The sequence below is a fragment of the Mustelus asterias genome, chromosome 1 (genome assembly GCF_964213995.1).
Source record: "Mustelus asterias chromosome 1, sMusAst1.hap1.1, whole genome shotgun sequence".
NCBI lineage: Eukaryota > Metazoa > Chordata > Chondrichthyes > Carcharhiniformes > Triakidae > Mustelus > Mustelus asterias.
The window spans coordinates 187,850,338-187,873,204 of record NC_135801.1 but is presented as its reverse complement, the minus strand read 5'-3'; the positions used below and the strand labels follow the sequence as shown (position 1 = coordinate 187,873,204).

The window sequence follows — 22,867 nt, the reverse complement described above, 5'->3', positions numbered from 1 at the left end:
AATAACTTGCCCACCACCGACGTCAAACTTACTGGCCGATAATTTCCTGGATTTCTTTTGGAACCTTTTTTAAACAACGGAACAACATGAGCCACCCTCCAATCATCCGGCACCTCCCCCGTGAATACTGACATTTTAAATATGTCTGCCAGGGCCCCTGCAAGTTCAACACTAGCTTCCCTCAAGGTCCGTGGGAATACCCTGTCCGGTCCTGGGGATTTATCCACTCTGATTTTCCTCAAGACAGCGAGCACCTCCTCCCCTTTAATCTGTAAAGGTTCCATGGCCTCCCTACCAGTTTGCCCTATTTCCGTAGACTCCATGCCCGTTTCCTCAGTAAATACGGATGCAAAAAAACCATTTAGTATCTCCATCTTTGAGGATGTAACTAGTAGAGTTGAGCGAGGAGAACCAGTGGATGTGGTTTATTTGGACTTTCAGAAGGCTTTCGATAAGATCTCACATAACAGACTATTATGTAAAGTTAAAGCACGTGGGATTGCAGCTAATGTCTTGAGTTGGATAAAAAGCTGGTTAGCAAATAAGAAACAAAGAGTTGGCATAGATAGGTCTTTTTCTGATTGGCAGGCAGTGACTAGTGGGGTTCCGCAGGGATCTGTGCTAGGACCCCAACTGTTCACATTATATATTAATGATTTGGAAGAGGAAACTATGTGTATTAGCTCCAAATTTGCAGATGATACAAAGTTGGGTGGGAGGATGAGCTGTGAGGAGGATGCAGAGATGTTTCAGCGTGATTTGGACAGGCTGAGTGTGTGGGCATTTGCATGGCAGATGCAGTATAATGTGGGTAAATGTGAGGTTATCCACTTTGGTAGCAATAATAGGAAGACAGATTATTACTTCTATGGGTGTAAATTGAGAGAGAGGTGGATAGATACTCAGTGAGACCTTGGTGTCCTCGTGCATCAGTCGCTGAAAGTAAGCGCGCAGGTACAGCAGGCAGTAAAGAAGGCAAATGGTATGTCGGCCTTCATAGCGAGAGGATTTGAGTTTAGGGATAGGAATGTTTTACTGCAATTGTGCAGGGCATTGGTAAGGTCACACCTGGAGTATTGTGTGCCGTTTTGTTTAAAGATTATTTATTAATGTCGCAAGTAGGTTTACATTAACGCTGCAATGAAGTTACTGTGAAAATCCCCTAGTTGCCACACTTTGGCACTTTGTTCGGATACACTGAAGGAGAATTTAGCATGGTCAATGCACCTAACCAGCACGTCTTTCAGACTGTGGGAGGAAACCCGAGCACCCGGAGGAAACCCACGCAGACACGGGGAGAACGTTCAGACTCCGCACAGACAGTGACCTAAGCCGGGAATCGAACCCAGGTCTCTGGCGCTGTGAGGCAGCAGTCCTAACCACTATGCCACCTTGTCGCCCTATTTGGTGTAAGGAAGGATATCACTGCTAAAGCTGGAGTACAGTGAAGATTTACCAAGCTGGTTCCAGGGATGGCAGGTCTGTCATATGAGGACTTTCAGAAGGCTTTCGATAAGATCTCACATAACAGACTATTATGTAAAGTTAAAGCACATGGGATTGCAGCTAATGTCTTGAGTTGGATAAAAAGCTGGTTAGCAAATAAGAAACAAAGAGTTGGCATAGATAGGTCTTTTTCTGATTGGCAGGCAGTGACTAGTGGGGTTCCGCAGGGATCTGTGTTCGGAGATTGGTTAGGATTATAGTCACTGGAGTTCAGAAGAGTGAGAGGGACTCTCATAGGAACTTATAAAATTGTAACAGGGTTACAATCATTCTCTGATTCTATGAAAGGTAGATTCAGAAAGAATGTTCTCAATGGTGGAGAAGTCCATAACTAGGGTTCATAGTTTGAGGACAATTTTAGAACTGAGGTGAGGAGAAATTTCTTAATCCAGAGAGTGGTGAATGTGTGGAATTCACTGCCACAGAAAGTAGTTGAGGCCAAAACATTGTGTGATTTGATGAAGAAGTGAGATATAGCTCTTGGAGCTAAGGGGATCAAGGGATATGGGAAGAAGGTGGGAATCAGGATATTGAATTTGATGATCAGCCACAATCATAATGAATGGTGGAGCAGGCTCGAAGGGCCGAATGGCCTACCCCTGCTTCTAGTTTCTATGTTTAGCAAATCAGAAGGGGTTGACTAAGGGGTGGAAGTCCCACACTCTTAGATAGTCAACATATTTTCCCAAAGGTATGAGGATCTAAAACTAGAGGGCATAGATTTAAGGTGAGAGGAGGGAGTAATAGAGGTGGGTACAATTTTGTCTTTTAAAAGCATTTGGACAGTTACATGGGTAAGATTGGTATAGAGAGATATGGGCCAAATGCGGGCAATTGGGAATAGCTTAGTGGTTAAAAACTGGGCGGCATGGACAGGTTGGGCCGAAGGGCCTGTTTCCATGCTGTAAACCTCGATGACTCTGTGACTTTCAGTGTAATATCAATGCGGGCCAGCCTTATCCGAAGCCAGTCGGTCTCTGATCAACTTATCTTCTGGCCATGAAAAGTTGAGCCCACAGAGGGGTGAGAATATAATACTCTCTACTGCATGAAGCAGTTGTAGTGAATAGCATGGGCACATTTCAGAGGATGTTTAGTAAGTAGTTGATATATAAAAGGAATTCATTAGACCTCACAGCCAGATCAGACTTGATCTTACTAAATGATGGAACAGGCTTGATGGGCAGAATGACTTACAACTGCTCCAAAGTCCGATGTTTCTATGATATTGGGGTATTCAGCGATTGTAATGCCATTGATTGTAAGGGTACATGGTGAGATTCTCTCTGGTTGGCACTTGCATGGTGTAAATGTCACATGCCACTTACCAGCCCAAGCTTAAATGCTATCCAAGTCTTTCTACATGTCCCCCTCCATCCTGAATACATGCCCCCAAGATCTGCTCTTAACTTATTAACTTACATTGTTGTAAATGGAGCTGTCAGCTTCTAAAACTGCACAGTCTCACCTCATTAACAGTATTAACTCCCCTTCACCCCTCAATAATGTTTCACCTCTCAGAAGGCTGAGGGAGGACATGATTGAGGTATACAAAATTCTGAGTGGCATGGATAGGGTCGATAGGAAGGAACTTTTATCCCTTAGTGGAGGGGTGAATAACCACGAGGTATAGATTTAGGGTAAGGGGCTGGAGATTTAGAGGGGATTTGGGGAAAAACCTTTTTCATGTAGAGGGTGGTGGGAATCTGGAACTCACTGCCTAAAAGAATGGGGGAGGCAGGAACATTCACAACATTTAAGAAGTATTATATGAGCACTTGAAGCCTCACAACATGTAAGGATACAGACCGAGTGCTGGAAAATGGGATTAGAATAAATAAGTACTTGATGGCCATTAATGGGCCTAAGTATTGAAGATGTGCGTATGCTGGGACTTCCTCAGGACGATGAGGGGCATCCTCGATGTTAATTGAATTCCCCATATTGGAAGATTTTGGCCATTGTGAACGAAGCCCAGTCCATCACGCAAACCAGCCTCCCATCCATTGACTCTGTCTACGCTTCCCGCTGCCTCAGAAAAGCAGCCAGCATAATTAAGGATGTCACGCACCCCGGATATTCTCTCTTCCACCTTCTTCTGTCAGGAAAAAGATACAAAAGTCTGAGGTCACGTACCAACCGATTCAAGAACAGCTCCTTCCCTGCTGCTTTTGAATGGACCTACCTCATATTAAGCTGATCTTTCTCTACACCCTAGCTATGACTGTAACACTACATTCTGCACCCTCTCCTTTCCTTCTCTATGAATGGTATGCTTTGTCTGTATAGCGCGCAAGAAACAATACTTTTCACTGTATGTTAATACATGTGACATAAATCAAATCAAATCAAATCTGTATTCTGTTGAAGAATGATATTTGTTGATGTGTTTTTTTTCCCTTCAGATTCACATCTCCTCAATGAATTTGAGTTTTGTTTTCACTGTGTTTCCAATCAGCTGTATAACAAACACAAACGCACGTGACCTGGGCTCCCCCTGCTGGGTTTCTAGTTTTCATTTGCTTTCGCAAAGATTACTCGATCACTCACTGGCATTTTCTGCCGGTTTTATAAACACAAGACTTAAGTAATCACCAGCCATTAACTCCATGTACAAACCACGCACCATCTAATTTATCTGATGCACTGCTCTGCCCCATCCGCATTAATCTCAGCCTGACCCTTCAGGTAATTAATAAAAACTTTAAAATGTCTATCTACCCTAAACTCTCGTTCTCAAATTACACGACTATGTTTTGCCAGTCTTACAGCAACTAACATAATCCCTTATCTGTTTAGCATTGGCTTGCTTCCAATTCAGAGCAACAGCAACTTACATTTATATCATAGAATCCTGACAGTGAAGAAGGAGGCCTCTCTGCCACACCTGCATCAAGTCTGCGACAGAGCATCCCACCCAGGCACCATCCCCGCAACCCCACCCATTCATCCCGCTAATCCCCCTAACCTGCACGCCTTGGGACACTAACAGACAATTTAGCATGGCCAATTCACCTAGCCCGCACATCTTTGAACTGTGGGAGGAAACTGGAGCACCCTGGGGCGGCACGGTAGCACAGTGCTTAGCACTGCTGCTACACAGCTCCAGGGACCTGGGTTCGATTCCCGGCTTGGGTCACTGTCTGTGTGGAGTTTGCACATTCTCCTCGTGTCTGCGTGGGTTTCCTCCGGGTGCTCCGGTTTTCCTCTCACAGTCCAAAGATGTGCGGGTTAGGTGGATTGGCCATGCTAAAATTGCCCCTTAGTGTCTTGAGATGTGTAGGTTAGAGGGATTAGCGGGTAAATATGTAGGAATATGGGGATAGGGCCTGGGTGGGATTGTGGTCGGTGCAGACTCGATGGGCCAAATGGCCTCTTTCTGCACTGTAGGGTTTCTATGATTTCTATGATTCACCCAAAGGAAACCCACGCAGACACGGGGAGAACGTGCAGACTCCGCACAGACAGTGACCCTAGGCCGGAATTGAATCCGGGTCCCTGACGTTGTGAGGCAGCAGTGCCAACTACTGTGTTCACTTGCACCCATAGCACATTGAACTTGATAAACCACCCTGAAGGCCATCCTCAGGAACATTATAGGGCAACATTTGACACTGGCCACATAAGGAGTTACTGGGCCAGATGATCAAAGCCAGAATTAAGGAGATAGGCTTTAAGGAGCATCTTAGAGGAGGAGACTGAGTTAGAGCAAGCCGAGAGAATCAAGGTGGGAATTCCAGAGCTTGGGACCCAGCCAGTTAAAGGCACATTCACCAATGGGTAGATCGGGGATACACAAGTGGCCTGAAATAGAGGAATGCAGACAGTTCTGGGCCTCGAGGTTACACACATAGGGAGGAGCAAAGTATTAGACTGATCTAAAAGTGGGGATGAGAATTTAAAAGTTGAGGCATTACACAATAAGGAGCAAAGATAGGTCACGAATGATAGGTTAATGAGACTTGGTGCAAGTTAGGACATGGACAACAAAGTTATGGATGAGTTCAGCTTTCCAGAGGGTAGAATGTGATTGGCTAGACTTATGTAAGAATAGCTAAGTTTAGAGGTAACAAAATAATGGATAAAGGTTTCAACAGCAGATTAGCGGAGGCACGGGCAGAGTTGGACAATGTAAGAAGGGGGCTCTTAGTGATGGCGGTATGAATGTTTGGAAGCTTAGCTGCTGGCCAAGTACAAAGGTTGTGAACAGTCTTGTTCAGCCTCAGACAGTTGCGGGAAGGATGGTGTCAGTATCTAGGGCATGGAGTTAGTGGGAATTAAGTCCCACTCCAGAGACTTGAACACAAATTCTATGCTGATACTCTGAAGGGGAACTGGCAGCACGGTGGCACAGTGGTTAGCGCTGGCACCTCACAGCGCCAGGGACATGGTTCGTTTCCAGCCTTGGGTGATTGCCTGTGTGGAGTTTGCACATTCTCCCCATGTCTGTGTGGGTTTCCTCCGGGTGCTCCGGTTTCCTCCCACATTCCAAAGATGTGCAGGTTGGGTAGATTGACCATGGTAAATTGTTCCAAGATGTGTAGGTTAGATGGATTACAGGGAGAGGGCGGGGAAAAGGGCCTGGGTAAGATACTGGGCGGGATTTTACGGCCTAGCTCGGTCGAGATCGTAAACTCCCGCCCGAGGCCAACGGAGATTTCTGTTCTCAGGAAATCATAGAACCACAGAAACCCTACAGTGCAGGAAGAGACCATTCGGCCCATCGAGTCTGCACCGACCACAATCCCATCCAGGCCCTACCCCTACATATTTTTACCTGCTAATCCCTCTAACCTACACATCTCAGGACACTAAGGGGCAATTTTAGCATGGCCAATCAACCTAACCCGCACGTCTTTGGACTGTGGGAGGAAACCGGAGCACCCGGTAGAAACCCACGCAGACATGAGGAGAATGTGCAATCTCCACACAGACAGTGACCCGAGCCGGGAATCGAATCCAGGTCCCTGGAGCTGTGAAGTAGCAGTGCTAACCACTGTGCTACCATGCCGCCCACTGTGCACCGTGTTATGGTGGTAGGGGTTCAGCCACTCTGTCAGAGAACCGGTACAGATTTGATGGGCTGAATGGCCTGTTCCGCGCTGTAGGGATTCTATATTTCTACTGAAGGAGTGCTGCACTGTCTCACCATTCATTGGATTAGGCATTAATCCAGGGATCTGCATGCCCAATCACATCCAATAGCACCGAAAGAGAGTGGGAGAGGGCGTACACCCCCGTGTCCTGGCCAATATTTATCCATCAGCCAGCATTAGTACAAAGGAACAGATTCTCTGCATTATCACATTGTTGTCTGTGGCACCTTGCTGTGTGTAGTTTGATTGCTGCACTTCCTACATTACTAAATAACTACATTTCAGAATTTAAATTTGGACATGTCCTAATTGGAACCATATATTTATGTGATGCAGTTTTCAAGCAATTAAACTAGCGTTACGTTAAATTATACTGCCGGGGCCAGCACGGTGGTACAATGGTTGGCACTGCTGCCTCACATCGGGTTCAATTCCCGGCTTGCGTCTCTGCCTCTGTGGAGTGTGCACATTCTCCCCGTGTCTGCGTGGGTTTCCTCCGGGTGCTCCGGTTTCCTCCCACATTCTGAAATATGTGCTGGTTAGATGCATTGGACATGCTAAATTCTCCCTCAGTGTACCCGAACAGGCGCCCGAGTGTGGCGACCAGGGGATTTTCACAGTAACTTCATTGCAGTGTGCATGTAAGCCTGCTTGTGACTAATAAATAAAATAAACTTTATAAAATCTGCTCTATATTTGCAGGTGGTCACAGAAGGAAAAGGAACTTCCAACTGGTATAGAATCATACAATCCCTACAGTACAGAAGGAGACCATTCGGCCCATCGAGTCTGTACCAGCCACAATCCCACCCAGGCCCTATCCCCGCAACCCCATGCATTTACCCTGCTCATCCTCCTGACACTAGGGTTAATTTAGCATGGCCAATCAACCTAGCCGGCACATCGTTGGACTGTGGGAGGAAACCGGAGCACTCGGAGGAAACTCACGCAGTTACGGGGAGAATGTGCAAACTCCACACAGACAGTAATCCGAGGCCATAATTGAACCTGGGGCCCTGGCTCTGTGAGGCAGCAGTGCTAACCACTGTGCCACTGTGTAGATGGTGGCATTTGGTAATGTCAACCCCGCTAATCCTCAGGCCCAGCCTAATGTTGGGACATTGGCCATTTTTTCCAAGATGGCGCCGGAGCGAGGTCACTTCTTTCAAGCTGTGCCCAGCATACCTTCAAATTCGATCTTTTACTCTTGTTCTTTGACATCCGAGCTTTGACTGTAACACTACATTCTGTATTCTCTCGTTTCCTTCTCTACGAATGGTATGCTTTGTCTGTATAGCACGCAAGAAACAACACTTTTCACTGTATACTAATATATGTGACAATAATAAATCAAATCAAATCAAAAGGATAAGAGGTCGGCCATTTAGGACCAAGATAAGGAGGAATCTCTTCATGCAGAGGATTGTGAACCTTTGGAATTCTCTATCCCAAAGGACTGCTAATGCTCACTATTGAGCGTGTTCAAACTAGTGATTGAAGATTTCTAGATACCAATGACAGCAAGAAATATGTGGAGAGTGCAGGAAGATGACATTAATATCGAAGATCAGCCATGATCATGTTGAATGGTGGGGGAAGGCTTGAGGAGCCGAATGGCCTACTCCTGCTCCATTCCTAACCTCATTTGATGCTTAATTTATACGCAGAGATTAAATATCCTCATCTTCCAGGTCCCCTGTCTAATGGCCTCTATTGATCTTGCAGACTTTTTAAGCACCTGAACACATCTGAACTCTATGTTTTCTTATTCATTCATGGGACATGGGTGTCGCTGGCTGGCCAGCATTTATTGCCCATCCCTTATTGCCCTTGAAGGGCAGTTGAGAGTCAACCACATTGCTGTGGCTCTGAAGTCACATGTAGCCCGATCGGATAAGGACGGCAGATTTCCTTCACTAAAGGACATTAGTGAACCAGATGGGTTTTTCCATCAATCGACACTGGTTTCATGGTCATCAGTAGATTGTTTATTCCAGATATTCTTTTCTTAATTAAATTCCACCATCTGCTGTGGCGGGATTCGAACCCGGGTCCCCAGAACATTAGCTGAGTTTCTGGATTAATAATCTAGCGATAATACCACTAGGCCATCACCTCTCCAACTTTGTTTCCTATTAATGCCAGGAGACGCTTCCAATTCTTTACACCCTCAAGATGGTTCCTCCAATCCTTATCAAATGCCTTTTGAAAGATCATAGCCGGGAATTTGCTATCCTGCCCACTGGAGGGAATCGCAGCAGGTGAGACAGAAAATTCAGTGGACCATTCAAAGGCCTGTCGAGCTCAGGCAGGATTTTCCGGTCTTGGGGTGCACGTGGCTGGAATATCCAGCCCCATGAATTTTGCATCTATTCATCTACCTCTGCAGGGCAACTGTAATCGCTGGTCCCTTTAAGGGGTCATATTGGGAAGGTCATGTGACCCGGTTGCCCAATTGTGAACAAGCGTGGGGATCAGAGACCCATAGGGTTTGTATCCAACACGCTAACTGATGCGGAAAGCGGATACTCTCAGACAGAAAAAGGACTAGCTGTTATCTGCGGCATCTAGAAGTTTCAGCAATACATTTACTGGAGACATTTTACCGTCGTCACAGACCAGCTGCTTCTAGGGGTTTTCAAGGAGGACAAGGTAACCCCACAAATTGCTTCTGCTGGAATACAGCAGTGGGCACTGTTCTTATCGGCTTACAATTATACCTTTGAACATCGGTCAGGGGCTCACATAACCAATGCCTTACTTCATCCATCATTGCCTAAAAGAACACCAGACCTTTTAATCCCGCAAGAGATTGTAACGGCTTTAACCTTCTGGACTCTTTACCTGTAACAGCACAAAATATTAAGTACTGGACGAATAGACACCCACTGTTATCGAAGATTAAACATATGATGCTGCATGGGTAGTGGAATGAGAGTATCACAGATTCATAGCCATAAAGGTCTACAGTGCAGAGAAAGACCCTTTGTCCCATCGAGTCTGCGCCGGTCAAAGACAAGCCATCCAATACTTTAATCACATTTTTCAACACTTGGTCCATATCCTTGTCTGCCTTGGCATCACAAGTGCACATCCAAATACTTCTTAAATGTTATGTGATTCTCTTCCTTCAGAGGAAATGAAGCCTCATTAACTCAGGAAACATGAGCTCAGTTGCGAGGATGGTGTCATCATTTATAGAATCATAGAGGTTTATACCACAGTCCATGCCACCCAGTTTTTACCACTAAGCTAGTCCCAATTGCCCACATTTGGCCCATATCCCTCTATACCCATCTTGCCCATGTAACTGTCCAGATGCTTTTTTAAAGACAAAATTGTACCCGCCTCTACTACTACCTCTGGCAGCTTGTTCCAGACACTCACCACCCTCTGAATGAAAAAAATGCCCCTCTGGACCCTTTTGTATCTCTCCCCTCTCACCTTAAACCTATGCCCTCTGTTTTAAACTTCCCAACCTTTGGAAAAAAATATTGACTACTTAGCTGATCTATGCCCCTCATTATTTTATAGATCTCTATAAGATCACCCCAAGCCTCCTATGCTCCAGGGAAAAAAGTCACAGTCTATCCTTATAACTCAAACCATCAAGTCCCGATAGCATTCATAGAATCCCTACGGTACAGAAGGAGGCCATTCGGCCCATCAAGTGCACCGACACCAATTCCACCCAGGTCCTATCCCCGCTTAGCTACCCTGCTAATCCCTCTAACTTATCACATCCTGGGACACCAAGGGTTAATTTAGCATATCCAATCAACCTAACCTGCACATCTTTGGACTGTGGGAGGAAACCAGAACACCGGGAGGAAACTCACTCAGACACGGGGAGAATGTGCAAACTCCCCACAAACAGTGACCCAAGCTGGGAATCGAACCCAGGTCCCTGGCACCATGAGGCAGCAGTGCTAACCACTGTGCCACTGGGCCATCCATTCTGGTAAGTCTTTTCTGCACTCTTTCTAGTTTAATAATATCCTTTCTATAATAGGGTGACCAGAACTGTACACAGTATTCCAAGTGTGGCCTTACTTCAACAAGACATCTCAATTCCTGTATTCAATGTTGTTTCAATGTTACCAATGAAACCAAGCATGCCGAATGCCTTCTCCACAACTCTGTGTTCACCTGTGACTCCACTTTCAAGGAGCTTTGGGGAGCAAAGTGGTGGCCCCCATAGCAGGGAGAGAGTTATTACTTGAGGGATTGCACATTGTCCGTTCGGGTGTATCAAAGATGTAAATGCTGGCGAGAAGCTATGTTTGGTGGCCTTGCATCAATTCTGTTATAGGAAGGAATGTCAAACAACGTGACACTTTCAGCAAAAGCTTTCAGCTGCAGTGCCACTCGTGAGAATGGTCAGGTTGGCCATGTGTACGAGTTCACATGGGTTACGTTGGCCTATTTATTGGTGCGATGTTCCTTTTGTTAGTAGACGGCCATTCAAAATGGATAGAGGTATTCAACTTTAGGTACTACACATGAGAAGCTGTGCCAATGTATCGCCACCCATAGTGTACCTGAAGTACTTGCCTCAGACAATGGGATAGCGTTCACAGATACTGAAATCCTGAAGCTCATGGCCTTCAATGGAATAATACATATCCGTACGACACTTTATCACTCCTCATCAAATGGGCTGACTAAACGTGCAGTGCAAGCATTCAAGGTCAGTACTATGAAGCAAATATCTGCTTCATCCTTGTATCATTGCAATTGCAATGAGCTCACAACAGTGCTTTTCATGTGAGGCACCCTTTTGAATATAGATTAATGGATCAGAGATCCGTGCAGTAATTTAACAAAGAAGATAATCCAGATGGACTGTGGATAGCAGTCTGAAACAATTGAAGGATTAATGTTGTTTTCCAACAATCTCGGTAGGGTTAGAGATAGGGCTGCAACATTGTAACCTTAATCTTTATTCAGGACATTGCAGGATCATGGAACTCATTCCCAAATGTAATTCCAGAGAAAGAAAGGATTGAGACTTTTAAGGGCCATCTTGACAAATACATGAATAGGATGGGAATAGAGGGGTATGGTTCCCCGGAAGGGTAGGGGTTTTAGTTCTCTCGGGCACCATGGCTTGGAGGGTTGGAGGCCCATGCTACCTAAAAATCATGCAGGGACAAACACAAGTCGAATAGAGCAGTTATATTGAGTGGACACCTTAACTGTTCAAATGTTACCTAGTACACAATTGAGAACACTTGGAATAATCATTTTTGTTTTCCCTTTCCAAAGCATGAAGAATTCACGAAGAAAAAAATAGAATTCAATGAATACATCTAAATTACAAAAATCATGCAGAGGCAAGAGAGAAAACAAGGCAAATGTTAGGGCGTAGAGAAATGGGTTCATACAACAAGAATGAGTAACAAATTGGAATAATAACTTTATAGAAATTGAGAGAGAGAGAGCAAAAACTGAAGGAAAAAAGGGAGAATATTCCAGTGTAGGCCCAAGTTTTCTTTGTTCTTTGTTCTTTGGAAAGCATGGCAATATGTGAGTAAGTGACTGGGATTAGGATCAATAATAAATGTGCTTTTTCTTCCTGCCAATTGTTATATTTTTCCAGTTCAAAGTTGACAAGCTGCTCCTTTATACTTGAATCCAGGAATGTTTGACCATGTTCCTGCAACATATACATTTTTAACCTACCTGAAACTCCAAATGGACGCCTCAATCCTTGGGTCATCTTCTTGGCATTGGTTTCCTTCAGTTCCATTCTTCCAACCCGTACTATCTGACACACTAAGTAAATCCTTTCCCGATTCAAGTCTTTGCTTCCAAGATCCTAAAGTAAGAAGATCAGAAAGTAATTGAATAACAATTCCAATTCTTCACAGTGGAGTTTTTTTTTGCTGCTTATGACTGACATGTTATAAAGTTGTTCTGCTTTGAGATCATGTACCAACCGACTCAAGAACAGCTTCTTCTCTGCTGCCATCAGATTTTTGAATGGACCTTCCTTATATTAAGCTGATCTTTCTCTACACCCTAATTATGACTGTAACATTACATTCTGCACCCTCTCCTTTCTTTCTCTCTTGTGTACTCTATGAACAGTATGTTTTGTCTGTATAGCATGCAAGAAACAATATTTTTCACTGTATACTAATACGTGTGATAATAATAAATAAAATCAAATGAAATCAACTTCTAACCAGACACTAAGGCTGGAATTTTACTGCCCCACCCGCCATGGGAATTGGAGCAGGCAAGGGGCAGACAATGGGAAAGTCCGTTGACCTTATAAATTCATAATATAGGAGCAGAATTAGGCCATTTGGCCCATCGAATCTGCTCCGCCATTCGATCATGGCTGATATGCTCCTCATTCCCACTTTCCTGTCTTCTCCCCATAACCCTTCAGCCCATTAACAATTAAAAATCTGTCTAACTCCTCCTTAAATTTACTCACTGTCCCAGCATCCACCACACTTTGGGGTAGCGAATTCCACAGATTCACAACCCTTTGGGAGAGGTAGTTCCTCCTCAACTCTGTTTTAAATTTGCTACCTCTTATCCTCAGACTATGACCTCTCGTCCTAGAATGCCCCGCAAGAGGAAGCATCCACTCCACATCTACTTTATCCGTACCTCGGACGGGATTTTATGGTCTTAAGATGAGCAAGGCCATAAAATCCCACCTTAAGATATAAAAACCAACTCATGAATATAGTCAAGAGTGGGATAGAAAGATTTTTTTGAGTAGGGATCTGAAGGTTGAGCTGGGAGGTGGAGTTGAGGTCAAGTTTCATTCATGATCTTATTGAATAGCAGAGTAGGTTCAGGGGGCTGGATGGTCTACACTACCTACTGTTTCTTTTGTTTTGGAAGGTTGTCAAGGTCTTGGAGAAGACTCCCATGGAAAGGCCTGCCAAAAAGCTCTTGGTGAGTTGCTGCAACGCATCTTGTAGAAGATACACAGTGTTGCCATGGTGCGCCCATGATGAAGGGTGTTGAAGGTGTTGGATGAGGTGCCCCTCAAGTTGGCTGCTTTGTCCAAGATAGTGTTGGATTTCTTGAGTGTTGTTGGAGCTGCACTCACCCAGGCAAGTGACCTGCTCTTCTAGCCACTGTGTATGTGGTGAGTCCCGTTGAGTTTCTGGTCAATGGTAACCCCAAGGATGTTGACAGTAGGAGATTCAGTGATGGTTACACCACAGAATGTCAAGGGGTGGTGGTTAGAGTGTCTCTTATTGGTGATGGTCATTGCCTGGCATTTGTGTGGCTTGAATGTTGCTTGCCACTTGTCAACGCAAGCCTGGATATTGTCCAGACCTTTTTGCATTTGAACATACTAGAATGACCATGCTAAATTGTCCCTTAATGTCCCAAGTTATGTAGGTTAGGAGGATGAACCATTGGAAATGTGTGGGGCTACGGGGATAGGGTGGGGGAGAGAGCCTGAGTAAGATAGTCTGTCAGAGAGTCGGTGCAGTCGAGATGGGCCAAATCTGCATTGTAGGGATTCTATGAATCTGATAAGAAATAAAAATCTTTCCATTATCATGTCCACTGTCAATTGGTAAAGGTGGCCCTTTCACAAACTAAATATAATTGTGTTAAAGTCCTGAGACATCGGCAGGAGTCCAAAAGAATCGATTTACAAGGATGATACCAGAACCAAGAGGTATAACTTAACAGGAAAGATTGAACAAAGTCTTTACATTGGAAAAGAGAAGATCGAGAGGGGACCTGATGGAGGTTTTAAAATTCTCGAGTGGTTTGAGAGGACAGACATGGAGAATAGTTTCTACTTGTCGGGTGTCCAAAACCAGAGGCCATATAAAGAGCACAGTCACTCAGGAATTCAATTTAAAAACTCGGAAGAAACCTTTTCCCTCAGAGTAGGGAAAATGCAGAACTTGGTGTCACATGGAGTGTTTGAGGCAGGCACCATGGATGCACTTCAGAAGAAGGAATGGAATAACCATTGGCTGACTGATTGGCATTTCCCAGTTGGGTCAAATTGCTGAGATCACGTTCCAACCGACTCAAGAACAGCTTCTTCCCCTGCTGATGTCAGACTTTTGATTGGACGTACCTCGTATTAAGCTGATCTTTCTCTACACCCGAGCTATGACTGTAACACTACATTCTGCACCCGCCCCTTTCTTTCTCCCCTTTGTGCAAGTTAGGAGAGGTGATGGCCTGGTGGTATTATCGCCAGACCATTAATCCAAAAACGCAACTAATGTTCTGGGGATCCAGCTTTGAATCCCACAACGGCAGATGGTGGCATTTAAATACAATTTAAAAAGTCTGGAATAAAGAATCTACTGATGACTGTGAAACCATCTGGAAAATCCCATCTGGTTTGCTACTGTCCTATAGAGAAGGAAATCTGCTGTCCTTACCTGGTCTGGCCTACCTGGGACTCCAGAGCCACAGCAATGTGGTTGACTCTCAATTGCCCTTGGCCAACTGGGGATGGGCAACAAATGCTGGGCCAGCCAGCGATGCCCATGTCCAAGAGTGAATAAAATAAAATGTACTCTATGAACGGTATGCTTTGTCTGCATAGTGCGCAAGAAACAATACTTTTCGCTCTACCCCAATACATGTGACAATAATAAATCAAATCAAATCCAATCAAATGGCCTCTCTCTGTGCTGTAAAACTCTATTTAATACTTACCGTGAACACCACCTTTAGGTTATTCAGCATCTCAATCTCCTTTGGAAGGCCAGTGCTTGCCCAGCGGAATAAATAGTTTTCACTGAAAATATAAAAACATTTTGTTTTTAGAAGAAAATTAACTTGTAGCAAGGTAGACTCAACAGGTGACTGCAACTGCAAAGGGGCGGGACGGTGGCACAGTGGTTAGCACTGCTGCCTCACAGTGCCAGGGACCCGGGTTTGATTCCCGGCTTGGGGTCACTGTCTGTGCGGAGTCGGCACGTTCTCCGCGTGTCTGCGTGGGTTTCCACCGGGTGCTCTGGTTTCCTCCCACAGCCCGAAAGATGTGCGGGCTAGTTGGATTGGCCATGCTCAATTACCCCTTAGTGTCAGGGGGACTAGCTAGGGTAAATGCATGGGGTTGTGGGGATAAGGCCTGGGTGGGATTGCAGTCTGTGCAGACTTGATGGGCCAAATGGCCTCCTTCTGCACTGTAGGGATTCTATGGAAAGTCTATGAACTGCATAACACCAAAACTCAGCATTTGTTTTCTCCTCTCAACATCTACAAAGGATGTCGAGGTCAGGCACCACCTTCAGTTCACTTTGCTCTGTAGTAGTTTTAAAGTTTAAAGTTTATTTATTAGTATCACAAGTAGGCTTATATTAATACTGAAATGAAGTTACTGTGAAAATCCCCTGGTCCCCACACTCCAGCGCCTGTTCGGGTACACGGAGGGAGAATTTAGCACGGCCAATGCACCTAACCAGCACGTCTTTCGGACTGTGGGAGGAAACTGGAGCACCCGGAGGAAAAGTTTAAGTTTATTTTATTAGTGTCACAAGTAGGCTTACATGAACACTGCAATGAAGTTACTGTGAAAATCCCCTGTGAAACCCACACAGACACAGGGCGATCATGCAGACTCCACACAGACAGTGATCCAAGCCAGGAATTGAACCCGGGTCTGTAGAGCTGTGAGGCAGCAGTGCTAACCACTGTGCCACCCTGACTGTACCTCATTGTTGTAATCCCTCAGTGGGAGATCTGTGTAGGGCCACCAGGATGTCCCAAGTATACTGAGAGACAGGCTGATTCTAAAGAATGTGCATTATCTCGTAACTGCGTTCATCAACCTTTCTTCCTCTCCGGATTACTCTGTGACTCACTGTTGAAGGTATTGAGGTGAATGGACACCTTCACTGATTGGATGATAAATGGGCAGACCTGGCCACTTGACCATTGAGGAAGCTGCCTGGATTCCATTCCCATTGGCTCCAGTGGGGTGAAGATTAGATTCAATCACCAACAGACAGGCAATTTGCTCAGCTGGATTACCCTGATATAACAGGTGAAAATCACTCGCATTATGTGCAATCAGACACACTAGAATTTTCACTTGGTAGCACAGAACTTGGACATTGATGTAAAGAGAGCCATGCTGCTGAAGTTTTTCATCTTGCACTCATCAGGACAAACACAAGAATTATAGTTACCCATTGTTTTTTTTATTCATTCGTGGGACATGGGCGTCACTGGCTGGCCAGCATTTATTGCCCATCCCCAGTTGCCCGAGGGCAGTTGAGAGTCAACCACATTGCTGTGGCTCTGGAGTCAAAGGTAGGCCAGACCAGGTAAGGACAGCAGATTTCCTTCCCTAAAGAACCTTAGTGAGCCAGATGTCTTTTTACAACAATCGACAATGGATTTGTGGTCATTAGTAGATTCTTAATTCCAGATATCTTTTATTGAATTCAAATTCCACCACCTGCCGTGACGGGATTTGAACCCGGGTCCCCAGAACATTAGTAGGGTTTTTGGATCAATAGTCTTGCAATAAAACCTATGGGGCATCGCCTCCCTTTCTCCATGGTAACACCTCAGCCAATCAGAGTCAACTTGCCAGCCAATCAGCACCTTTTTGTCTTGTAATAAAAATAGTTGTGATTGTTTGAAATTTGACATTCTTGTGTTTGTCCTGAGAAGTGCAAGTGAAAAAGTTTCAGCAGCATGTGTCTCTTCAGCAATATTCACACTGCAATTATCAAAGTAATAGACTATCCCAACAGGCTGGAGGGTGAATTTTAATTGTAGGATATATTGCAACCTTTCTTCTTCAAACTTCACTGATTTTAAAGACAATATTCTGGGAAAAAAAAACATTAATTAGTGTCTGGTAAAGCCTGGGCTGATAAATGAAAGTCAGCACTGATTTGTTAAAGACAAATCAGGTTTGACTAATTTGATTGTGTCCTTTAATAAAGTAACAGAGAAGGGTAGTGAGGGCATTGCAGCTGAGGTTCAGAATCACAGAGTTGTTATGGTGCAGAAGGAGGCCATTTGGCCCATCATGTCTGCACCAATTCTCCAAACGAGCATCACTGTCTGTGCGGAGTCTGCACGTTCTCCCCGTGTCTGCGTGGGTTTCCTCTCGGTGATCCGGTTTCCTCCTGCAGTCCAAAGATGTGCAGGTTAGGTGGATTGCCCTTGTTAAATTGTCCCATAGTGTCAGGGGGATTAATGGGGTAAATTAGTGAGTTTGCGGGGATAGGGTCTGAGTTCGATTGTTGTTAGTACAGACTCGATGGGCTGAATGGCCTTCTTCTGCACTGTAGGGATTCTATGACTTTGTGCCATTCCCCTGCCTTTTCCCCGTACCCCTGCACATTGTTTCCATTCAAATAATCATCTAATGCCTTCTTCAATGCCTCAATTGAACCTGCTCCATCACACTTCCAGACAGCATAATCCAGACCCCAATCACTTGCTGTGTGAAAAAGGTTTTTCTCATATCATAGTTGCTTATTTTGCAAATCACTTTAAATCTCTCGTCCTTGATCCTTTTACGAAGGGCAACAGTTTCTCCCTATCTATTCTGTTCAGCCCTCTCATGATTTTGAACATCTCTATCAAATCTCCTCTTAGCCTTCTTCTCTCCAAGGCCAACAGTCCCAACCTTTCCAATCCATCCTCATAACTGAAGGTTCTCATCCCTGGGACTATTCTTGTTGAGTCCATAGTCTTGCAAAAGATGTTTGACAAAGTACAAAAAGAAAGTTAATAGACGCAAGAATAGCTTCTTCCTTGCTGCCATCAGACTTTTGAATGGATCTCCCTTATATGAAGTTGAGCTTTCTCTGCACTCTAGTTCTGACTGTAACATTACAATCTGCACCTTCTCCTTTCCCTTCTCGATGGACCATATGCTTTGTCTGTATAGCACGCAAGGAACAATACTTTTCACTGAGTTGTGGAGGGTCAGTCATCACAGCTCCATGACATCTCTGCAGGAGTCCCTCAGGGTAGTGCCCTAGGTCCAACAATCTTCAGCTGCTTCATCAATGACCTTCCCTCTGTCATAAGGTCAGAAGTGGGGATGTTCGCTGATGATTGCACAATGTTCAGCACCATTCGCGACTCCTCAGATACTGAAGCAGTCCACGTTCAAATGTAACAAGATCTGGACAATACCCAGGCTTGGGCTGACAAGTGGCAAGTAACATTCGCACCGCACAAATGCCAGGCAATGACCATCACCAATAAGAGACACTCTAACCACTGCCCCTTGACATTCAATGGTGTTACAATCACTAAATCCCCCACTGTCAACATCCTTGGGGTGTTCTGGTCAACATCCTTGACCAGAAACTCAACTGGACTCACCACATAAACACAAGAGCAGGTCAGAGGCTAGGAATACTGCGGCGAGTAACTCACCTCCTGACTCCCCAGAGCCTGTCCACCATCTACAAGGCACAAGTCAGGAGTGTGATGGAATACTCCCCACTTGGGGTGCAGCTCTAACAACACTCAAGAAGCTTGACACCATCCAGGAAAAAGCAGCCCACTTGATTGGCAGCACACATACAAATATTCAATCTCTCCACCACCGACGCTCAGTAGCAGCAGTGTGTACTATCTACAAGATGCACTGCAGCAATTCACCAAAGATCCTTAGACAGCACCTTCCAGATTCACGACCACTTCCATCCAGAAGGACTAGGGCAGCAGATGCATGGGAACACCACCACCTGCAAGTTCCCCTCCAAGCCACTCACCATCCTGACTTGGAATCATATCGCTGTTCCTTCGCAGTCGCTGGGTCAAAATCCTGGAATTCCCTCCCTACAACGGCATTGTGGGCCAACCCACAGAACATGGACTGCAGCGATTCAAGGAGGCAGCTCACCACCACCTTCTCAAGGGGAACTAGGGATGGGCAATAAATGCTGGCCAGCCAGCGACGCCCATTTCCCACGAATGAATTTTAAAAAACTGTATACTAATATATGTGACAACAATAAATCAAATCAAATTAATTGTGCGGGATTGCGGGTGGAGGGAAAGGCCTGGTGAGATGTTCTTTCGGAGAGTCGGCGCAGACTCGATGGGCCGGACGGCCTCTTTCTGCACTGTAGGGATTCTGTGGTTCTATAAAGTATTCGGAAAGCCCTTATGCTCTCAGAACTCATGCGTAGCAAATTAAGCAAGAGTGCGTAGCTGTCACAAGGAACACCACTATGTCGCTGACATGATGGTTTTAGCCATCTCAGGTGGCCGGGTTCACTGCCCCTTTAAACGAGCCACCACGTTGGCAAGTTCTGAAATAGCTTGCTCCTTTAGATTTGTTAAATCAGCATCTGATCAGCTTCAGCGGAGTCAAAGGAAGCATGAAATTGACAGTGACAAATGGGAAATATTCTGAACTGTGTAAGACCTAAATTCTCAGTAATTACAGTTTCAAATTGCATTCAGTGGTGATTTTTTTATATATATTGTATTTTCCGTAAGATTGTTCCAATAAATCAGAATTCCTTAAACGAAAAAGAAATACGTTTTCTTCAGATTTAACCAAACTCAAGTTTAATTTCACACCAATTCCAGCATGTTGCCTATCATTCCGTGCAGTTTGATTGCACCTACGAGTGAACGGATATAATTTGTCAACTTTCCAGGTGCAAATGGAAATACTAGAAATAAACTGAGTTGACCGTTTACCTCATCGTTGCACTGTGCCAAGTAATTGTGTGAGTGTGTGTGTTTGTTTATAAGAACAGTTCATCGTCAGCTCAGCAGGGACTAGGTACTGCCCGTTGTGGCACTCCGCCACACAGACTGGAATGATCGGATTGCGTGACGGACAGATCCCTCAGCTAATTTCAGCTCAACTTACCAACTGACCGACTCTTTTGTCTTTCCGCTCCCTAGAGTCCCATTAGCCGGAATTGTGTAGAATTTCCAGGGCAGGGACAGATCATTTGGTCCAACTCGAGGCACAGAGAGAGAAAGAGACTTAAGAGGCTCAAGTCCCATTCCAGAGACTTCAGCAGGAAAATCGAGGCCAATGCTGGTGCAGTGCGGAGGGAGTGCTGCACAGTCAGAGGTGCCGACCTTCATATGATACACTGAGGTGGTTGTGGAAGATGCCAGGGCGCTGTTGTGAAGAAAAGGGAAGTTTTCCCCTGTGTGCTGACAAGGAATAGCATGGCAAATCCAGTGGCAGCCGCTTTTTTGGCACTTGCTGGAATAATGCCCTGGGTATCACCAGCATCCGAAACATGGTTGCACCCATGTTCCCCCCATCACGCCCAATTTGTTTTAGCTGAATTCCACTATGACAGTTTGAGGATTTCAAAGAACAAAGAACAAAGAAAATTACAGCAGAGGAACAGGCCCTTCGGCCCTCCAAGCCTGCACCAACCATGCTGCCCATCTGAACTAAAGCCCCCAACCCTTCTGGGGACCATATCCCTCTATTCCCATCCTATTCATGCATATGTCAAGATGCCCCTCAAAAGTCCCTATCCTATCTGTTTCCACTACCTCCCCCAGCAGCGAGCTGCAGGCACCCACCACCCTCTGTGTAAAAAACTTGCCTCGTACATCTCCTTTAAACCTTGCCCTTTGCACCTTAAACCTATGCCCCCTAGTAATTGACTCTTTCACCCTGGGAAAAAGCTTCTGACTATCCATTGCACTTAAAAGAGAATCTGGAAATAAAAAGCTCTGGTGTTAGTAAGAGCCATCATCAAGCTGTTTGGATTGTTCAAAAAACCCAACAAATGTCCTTGAGAAAAGGCAACTGGCCTGTACGTGACTCCAAACTCACACCCATGTGGGTGACTCCTCACGGTTCCCTGAATGACCAAATGATCCTATTGAACTGCAAAATCAGTGCCAATGACTCGAGAAGGTCCACCATCACCTTTCCAGGACACAGGGAGGTGGCCCATCAACGTCTGTGAAACCCCATCACCTTCTTAAGATCAACTAGGGATGGGCAATAAATGCTGGCCAGCCAGCGACACCCATGTTCCACGAATAAATAAAAGATAAGTAAGTACGAAAACAGCTGGCCCACCAAAACAATCTCAATTACAGAGTGGCACTACGTTTTGCCTTGTCCTAGCGGCACGGTAGCACAGTTGTTAGCACTGCTGCTTCACAGTGCCAGGGACCGGGGTTCGATTCCCGAGCTTGGGTCACTGTCTGTGTGGAGTTTGCACGTTCTCCCCGTGTCTCCGTGGGTTTCCTCCAGGTGCTCCGGTTTCCTCCCACATTCTGAAAGACGTGCTGGTTAGGTGCATTGACCCAAACAGGCGCCGGAGTGTGGGAACTAGGGGAATTTCACAATAAGTTCATTACAGTGTTAATGTAAACCTTACTTGTGACTAATAAATAAACTTTAACTTTAATGTTGCCCCGTGACAGAAAATCATGTCCATATTTTTTTCTAAAGATCATAATCGTTTGGCAAAACCAAACACTTGCAATCTGGGATTCAATGTAGGTGACAGGGAATGTCCCCACTGATTAGAGACCATAGGGAATCCCACATCACTTCTGAGGGGGAAGCCTGACAAAATTAAGTGCCCAGCAGGCACTTAGCTAGCCACTGTTGGGCCTTCCTCAGTATTTAGGAGTCCCCCTCCCCACCCCCCGGGCCTCAACATTTTACCATTTCTATCCACATATCTATATTATGGCTGAGTTAGACAGACTCCTTACTGACAAGGGAGTCAAAGGATAATGGGGGTAGGCAAGAAAGTGGATCAGTCAAATCAACCAGGACCTTATCAAATGGCGGAGCAGACTCGAGGGGCCGAGTGGCATACCCCTGCTCATAATTCGTACGTTCATATATCAATGACTGAGATGAGGGGACTGAAAGTAGGTTAGATGAACTTGCTGATGATACAGAGAGTTGTCATGAAGCGCAGGATTCTCCCAGGCCCCAGTCGGTGAGTTCAATGGCGACAAGAGAACCCAAAATCTATTTTATATTCAAGTGAATTTACAGCGGGATCTTCCACTGGTGCCAGCCATGGCAGATCAGGAAACCCACTGGAGGCTGGCATGAGACTCATTTGGTAATCGGATGTAGATGAAGGCCCAACCACCCATGCCCGATTCTCCATGGCGCCAGGGGGAAAGCACGCCGGTGAGAAACATATTGGAACAATATGGCGTTCAAATGATGGGGCACATTTGAACAATGCTGGGGTTGTCTCCAGAGTTTGGGATGATAGCAGTCTGCAATCCTGGACACTGGAATATGTAACATTGGATGGGGGTGCTGGGGGAAAGGGGGGGAGGGTGGGGTGCTGGACTGG

At 45.3% G+C, this 22,867-nt stretch overlaps 1 protein-coding gene across 1 annotated transcript in view; it reads right to left on the bottom strand.

Moving 5' to 3' along the window:
* Positions 1-22,867, bottom strand: part of LOC144500809 (dedicator of cytokinesis protein 2-like) — a 1,379,043-nt gene that overhangs the window by 1,116,726 nt on the left and 239,450 nt on the right. The window contains exons 9-10 of the mRNA XM_078224279.1: positions 15,273-15,354; positions 12,288-12,423 (exon numbers count right to left, since the gene is read on the bottom strand). Coding sequence (XP_078080405.1) covers positions 12,288-12,423; positions 15,273-15,354 — 218 coding nt within the window. The remainder of the gene's footprint in view (positions 1-12,287; positions 12,424-15,272; positions 15,355-22,867) is intronic.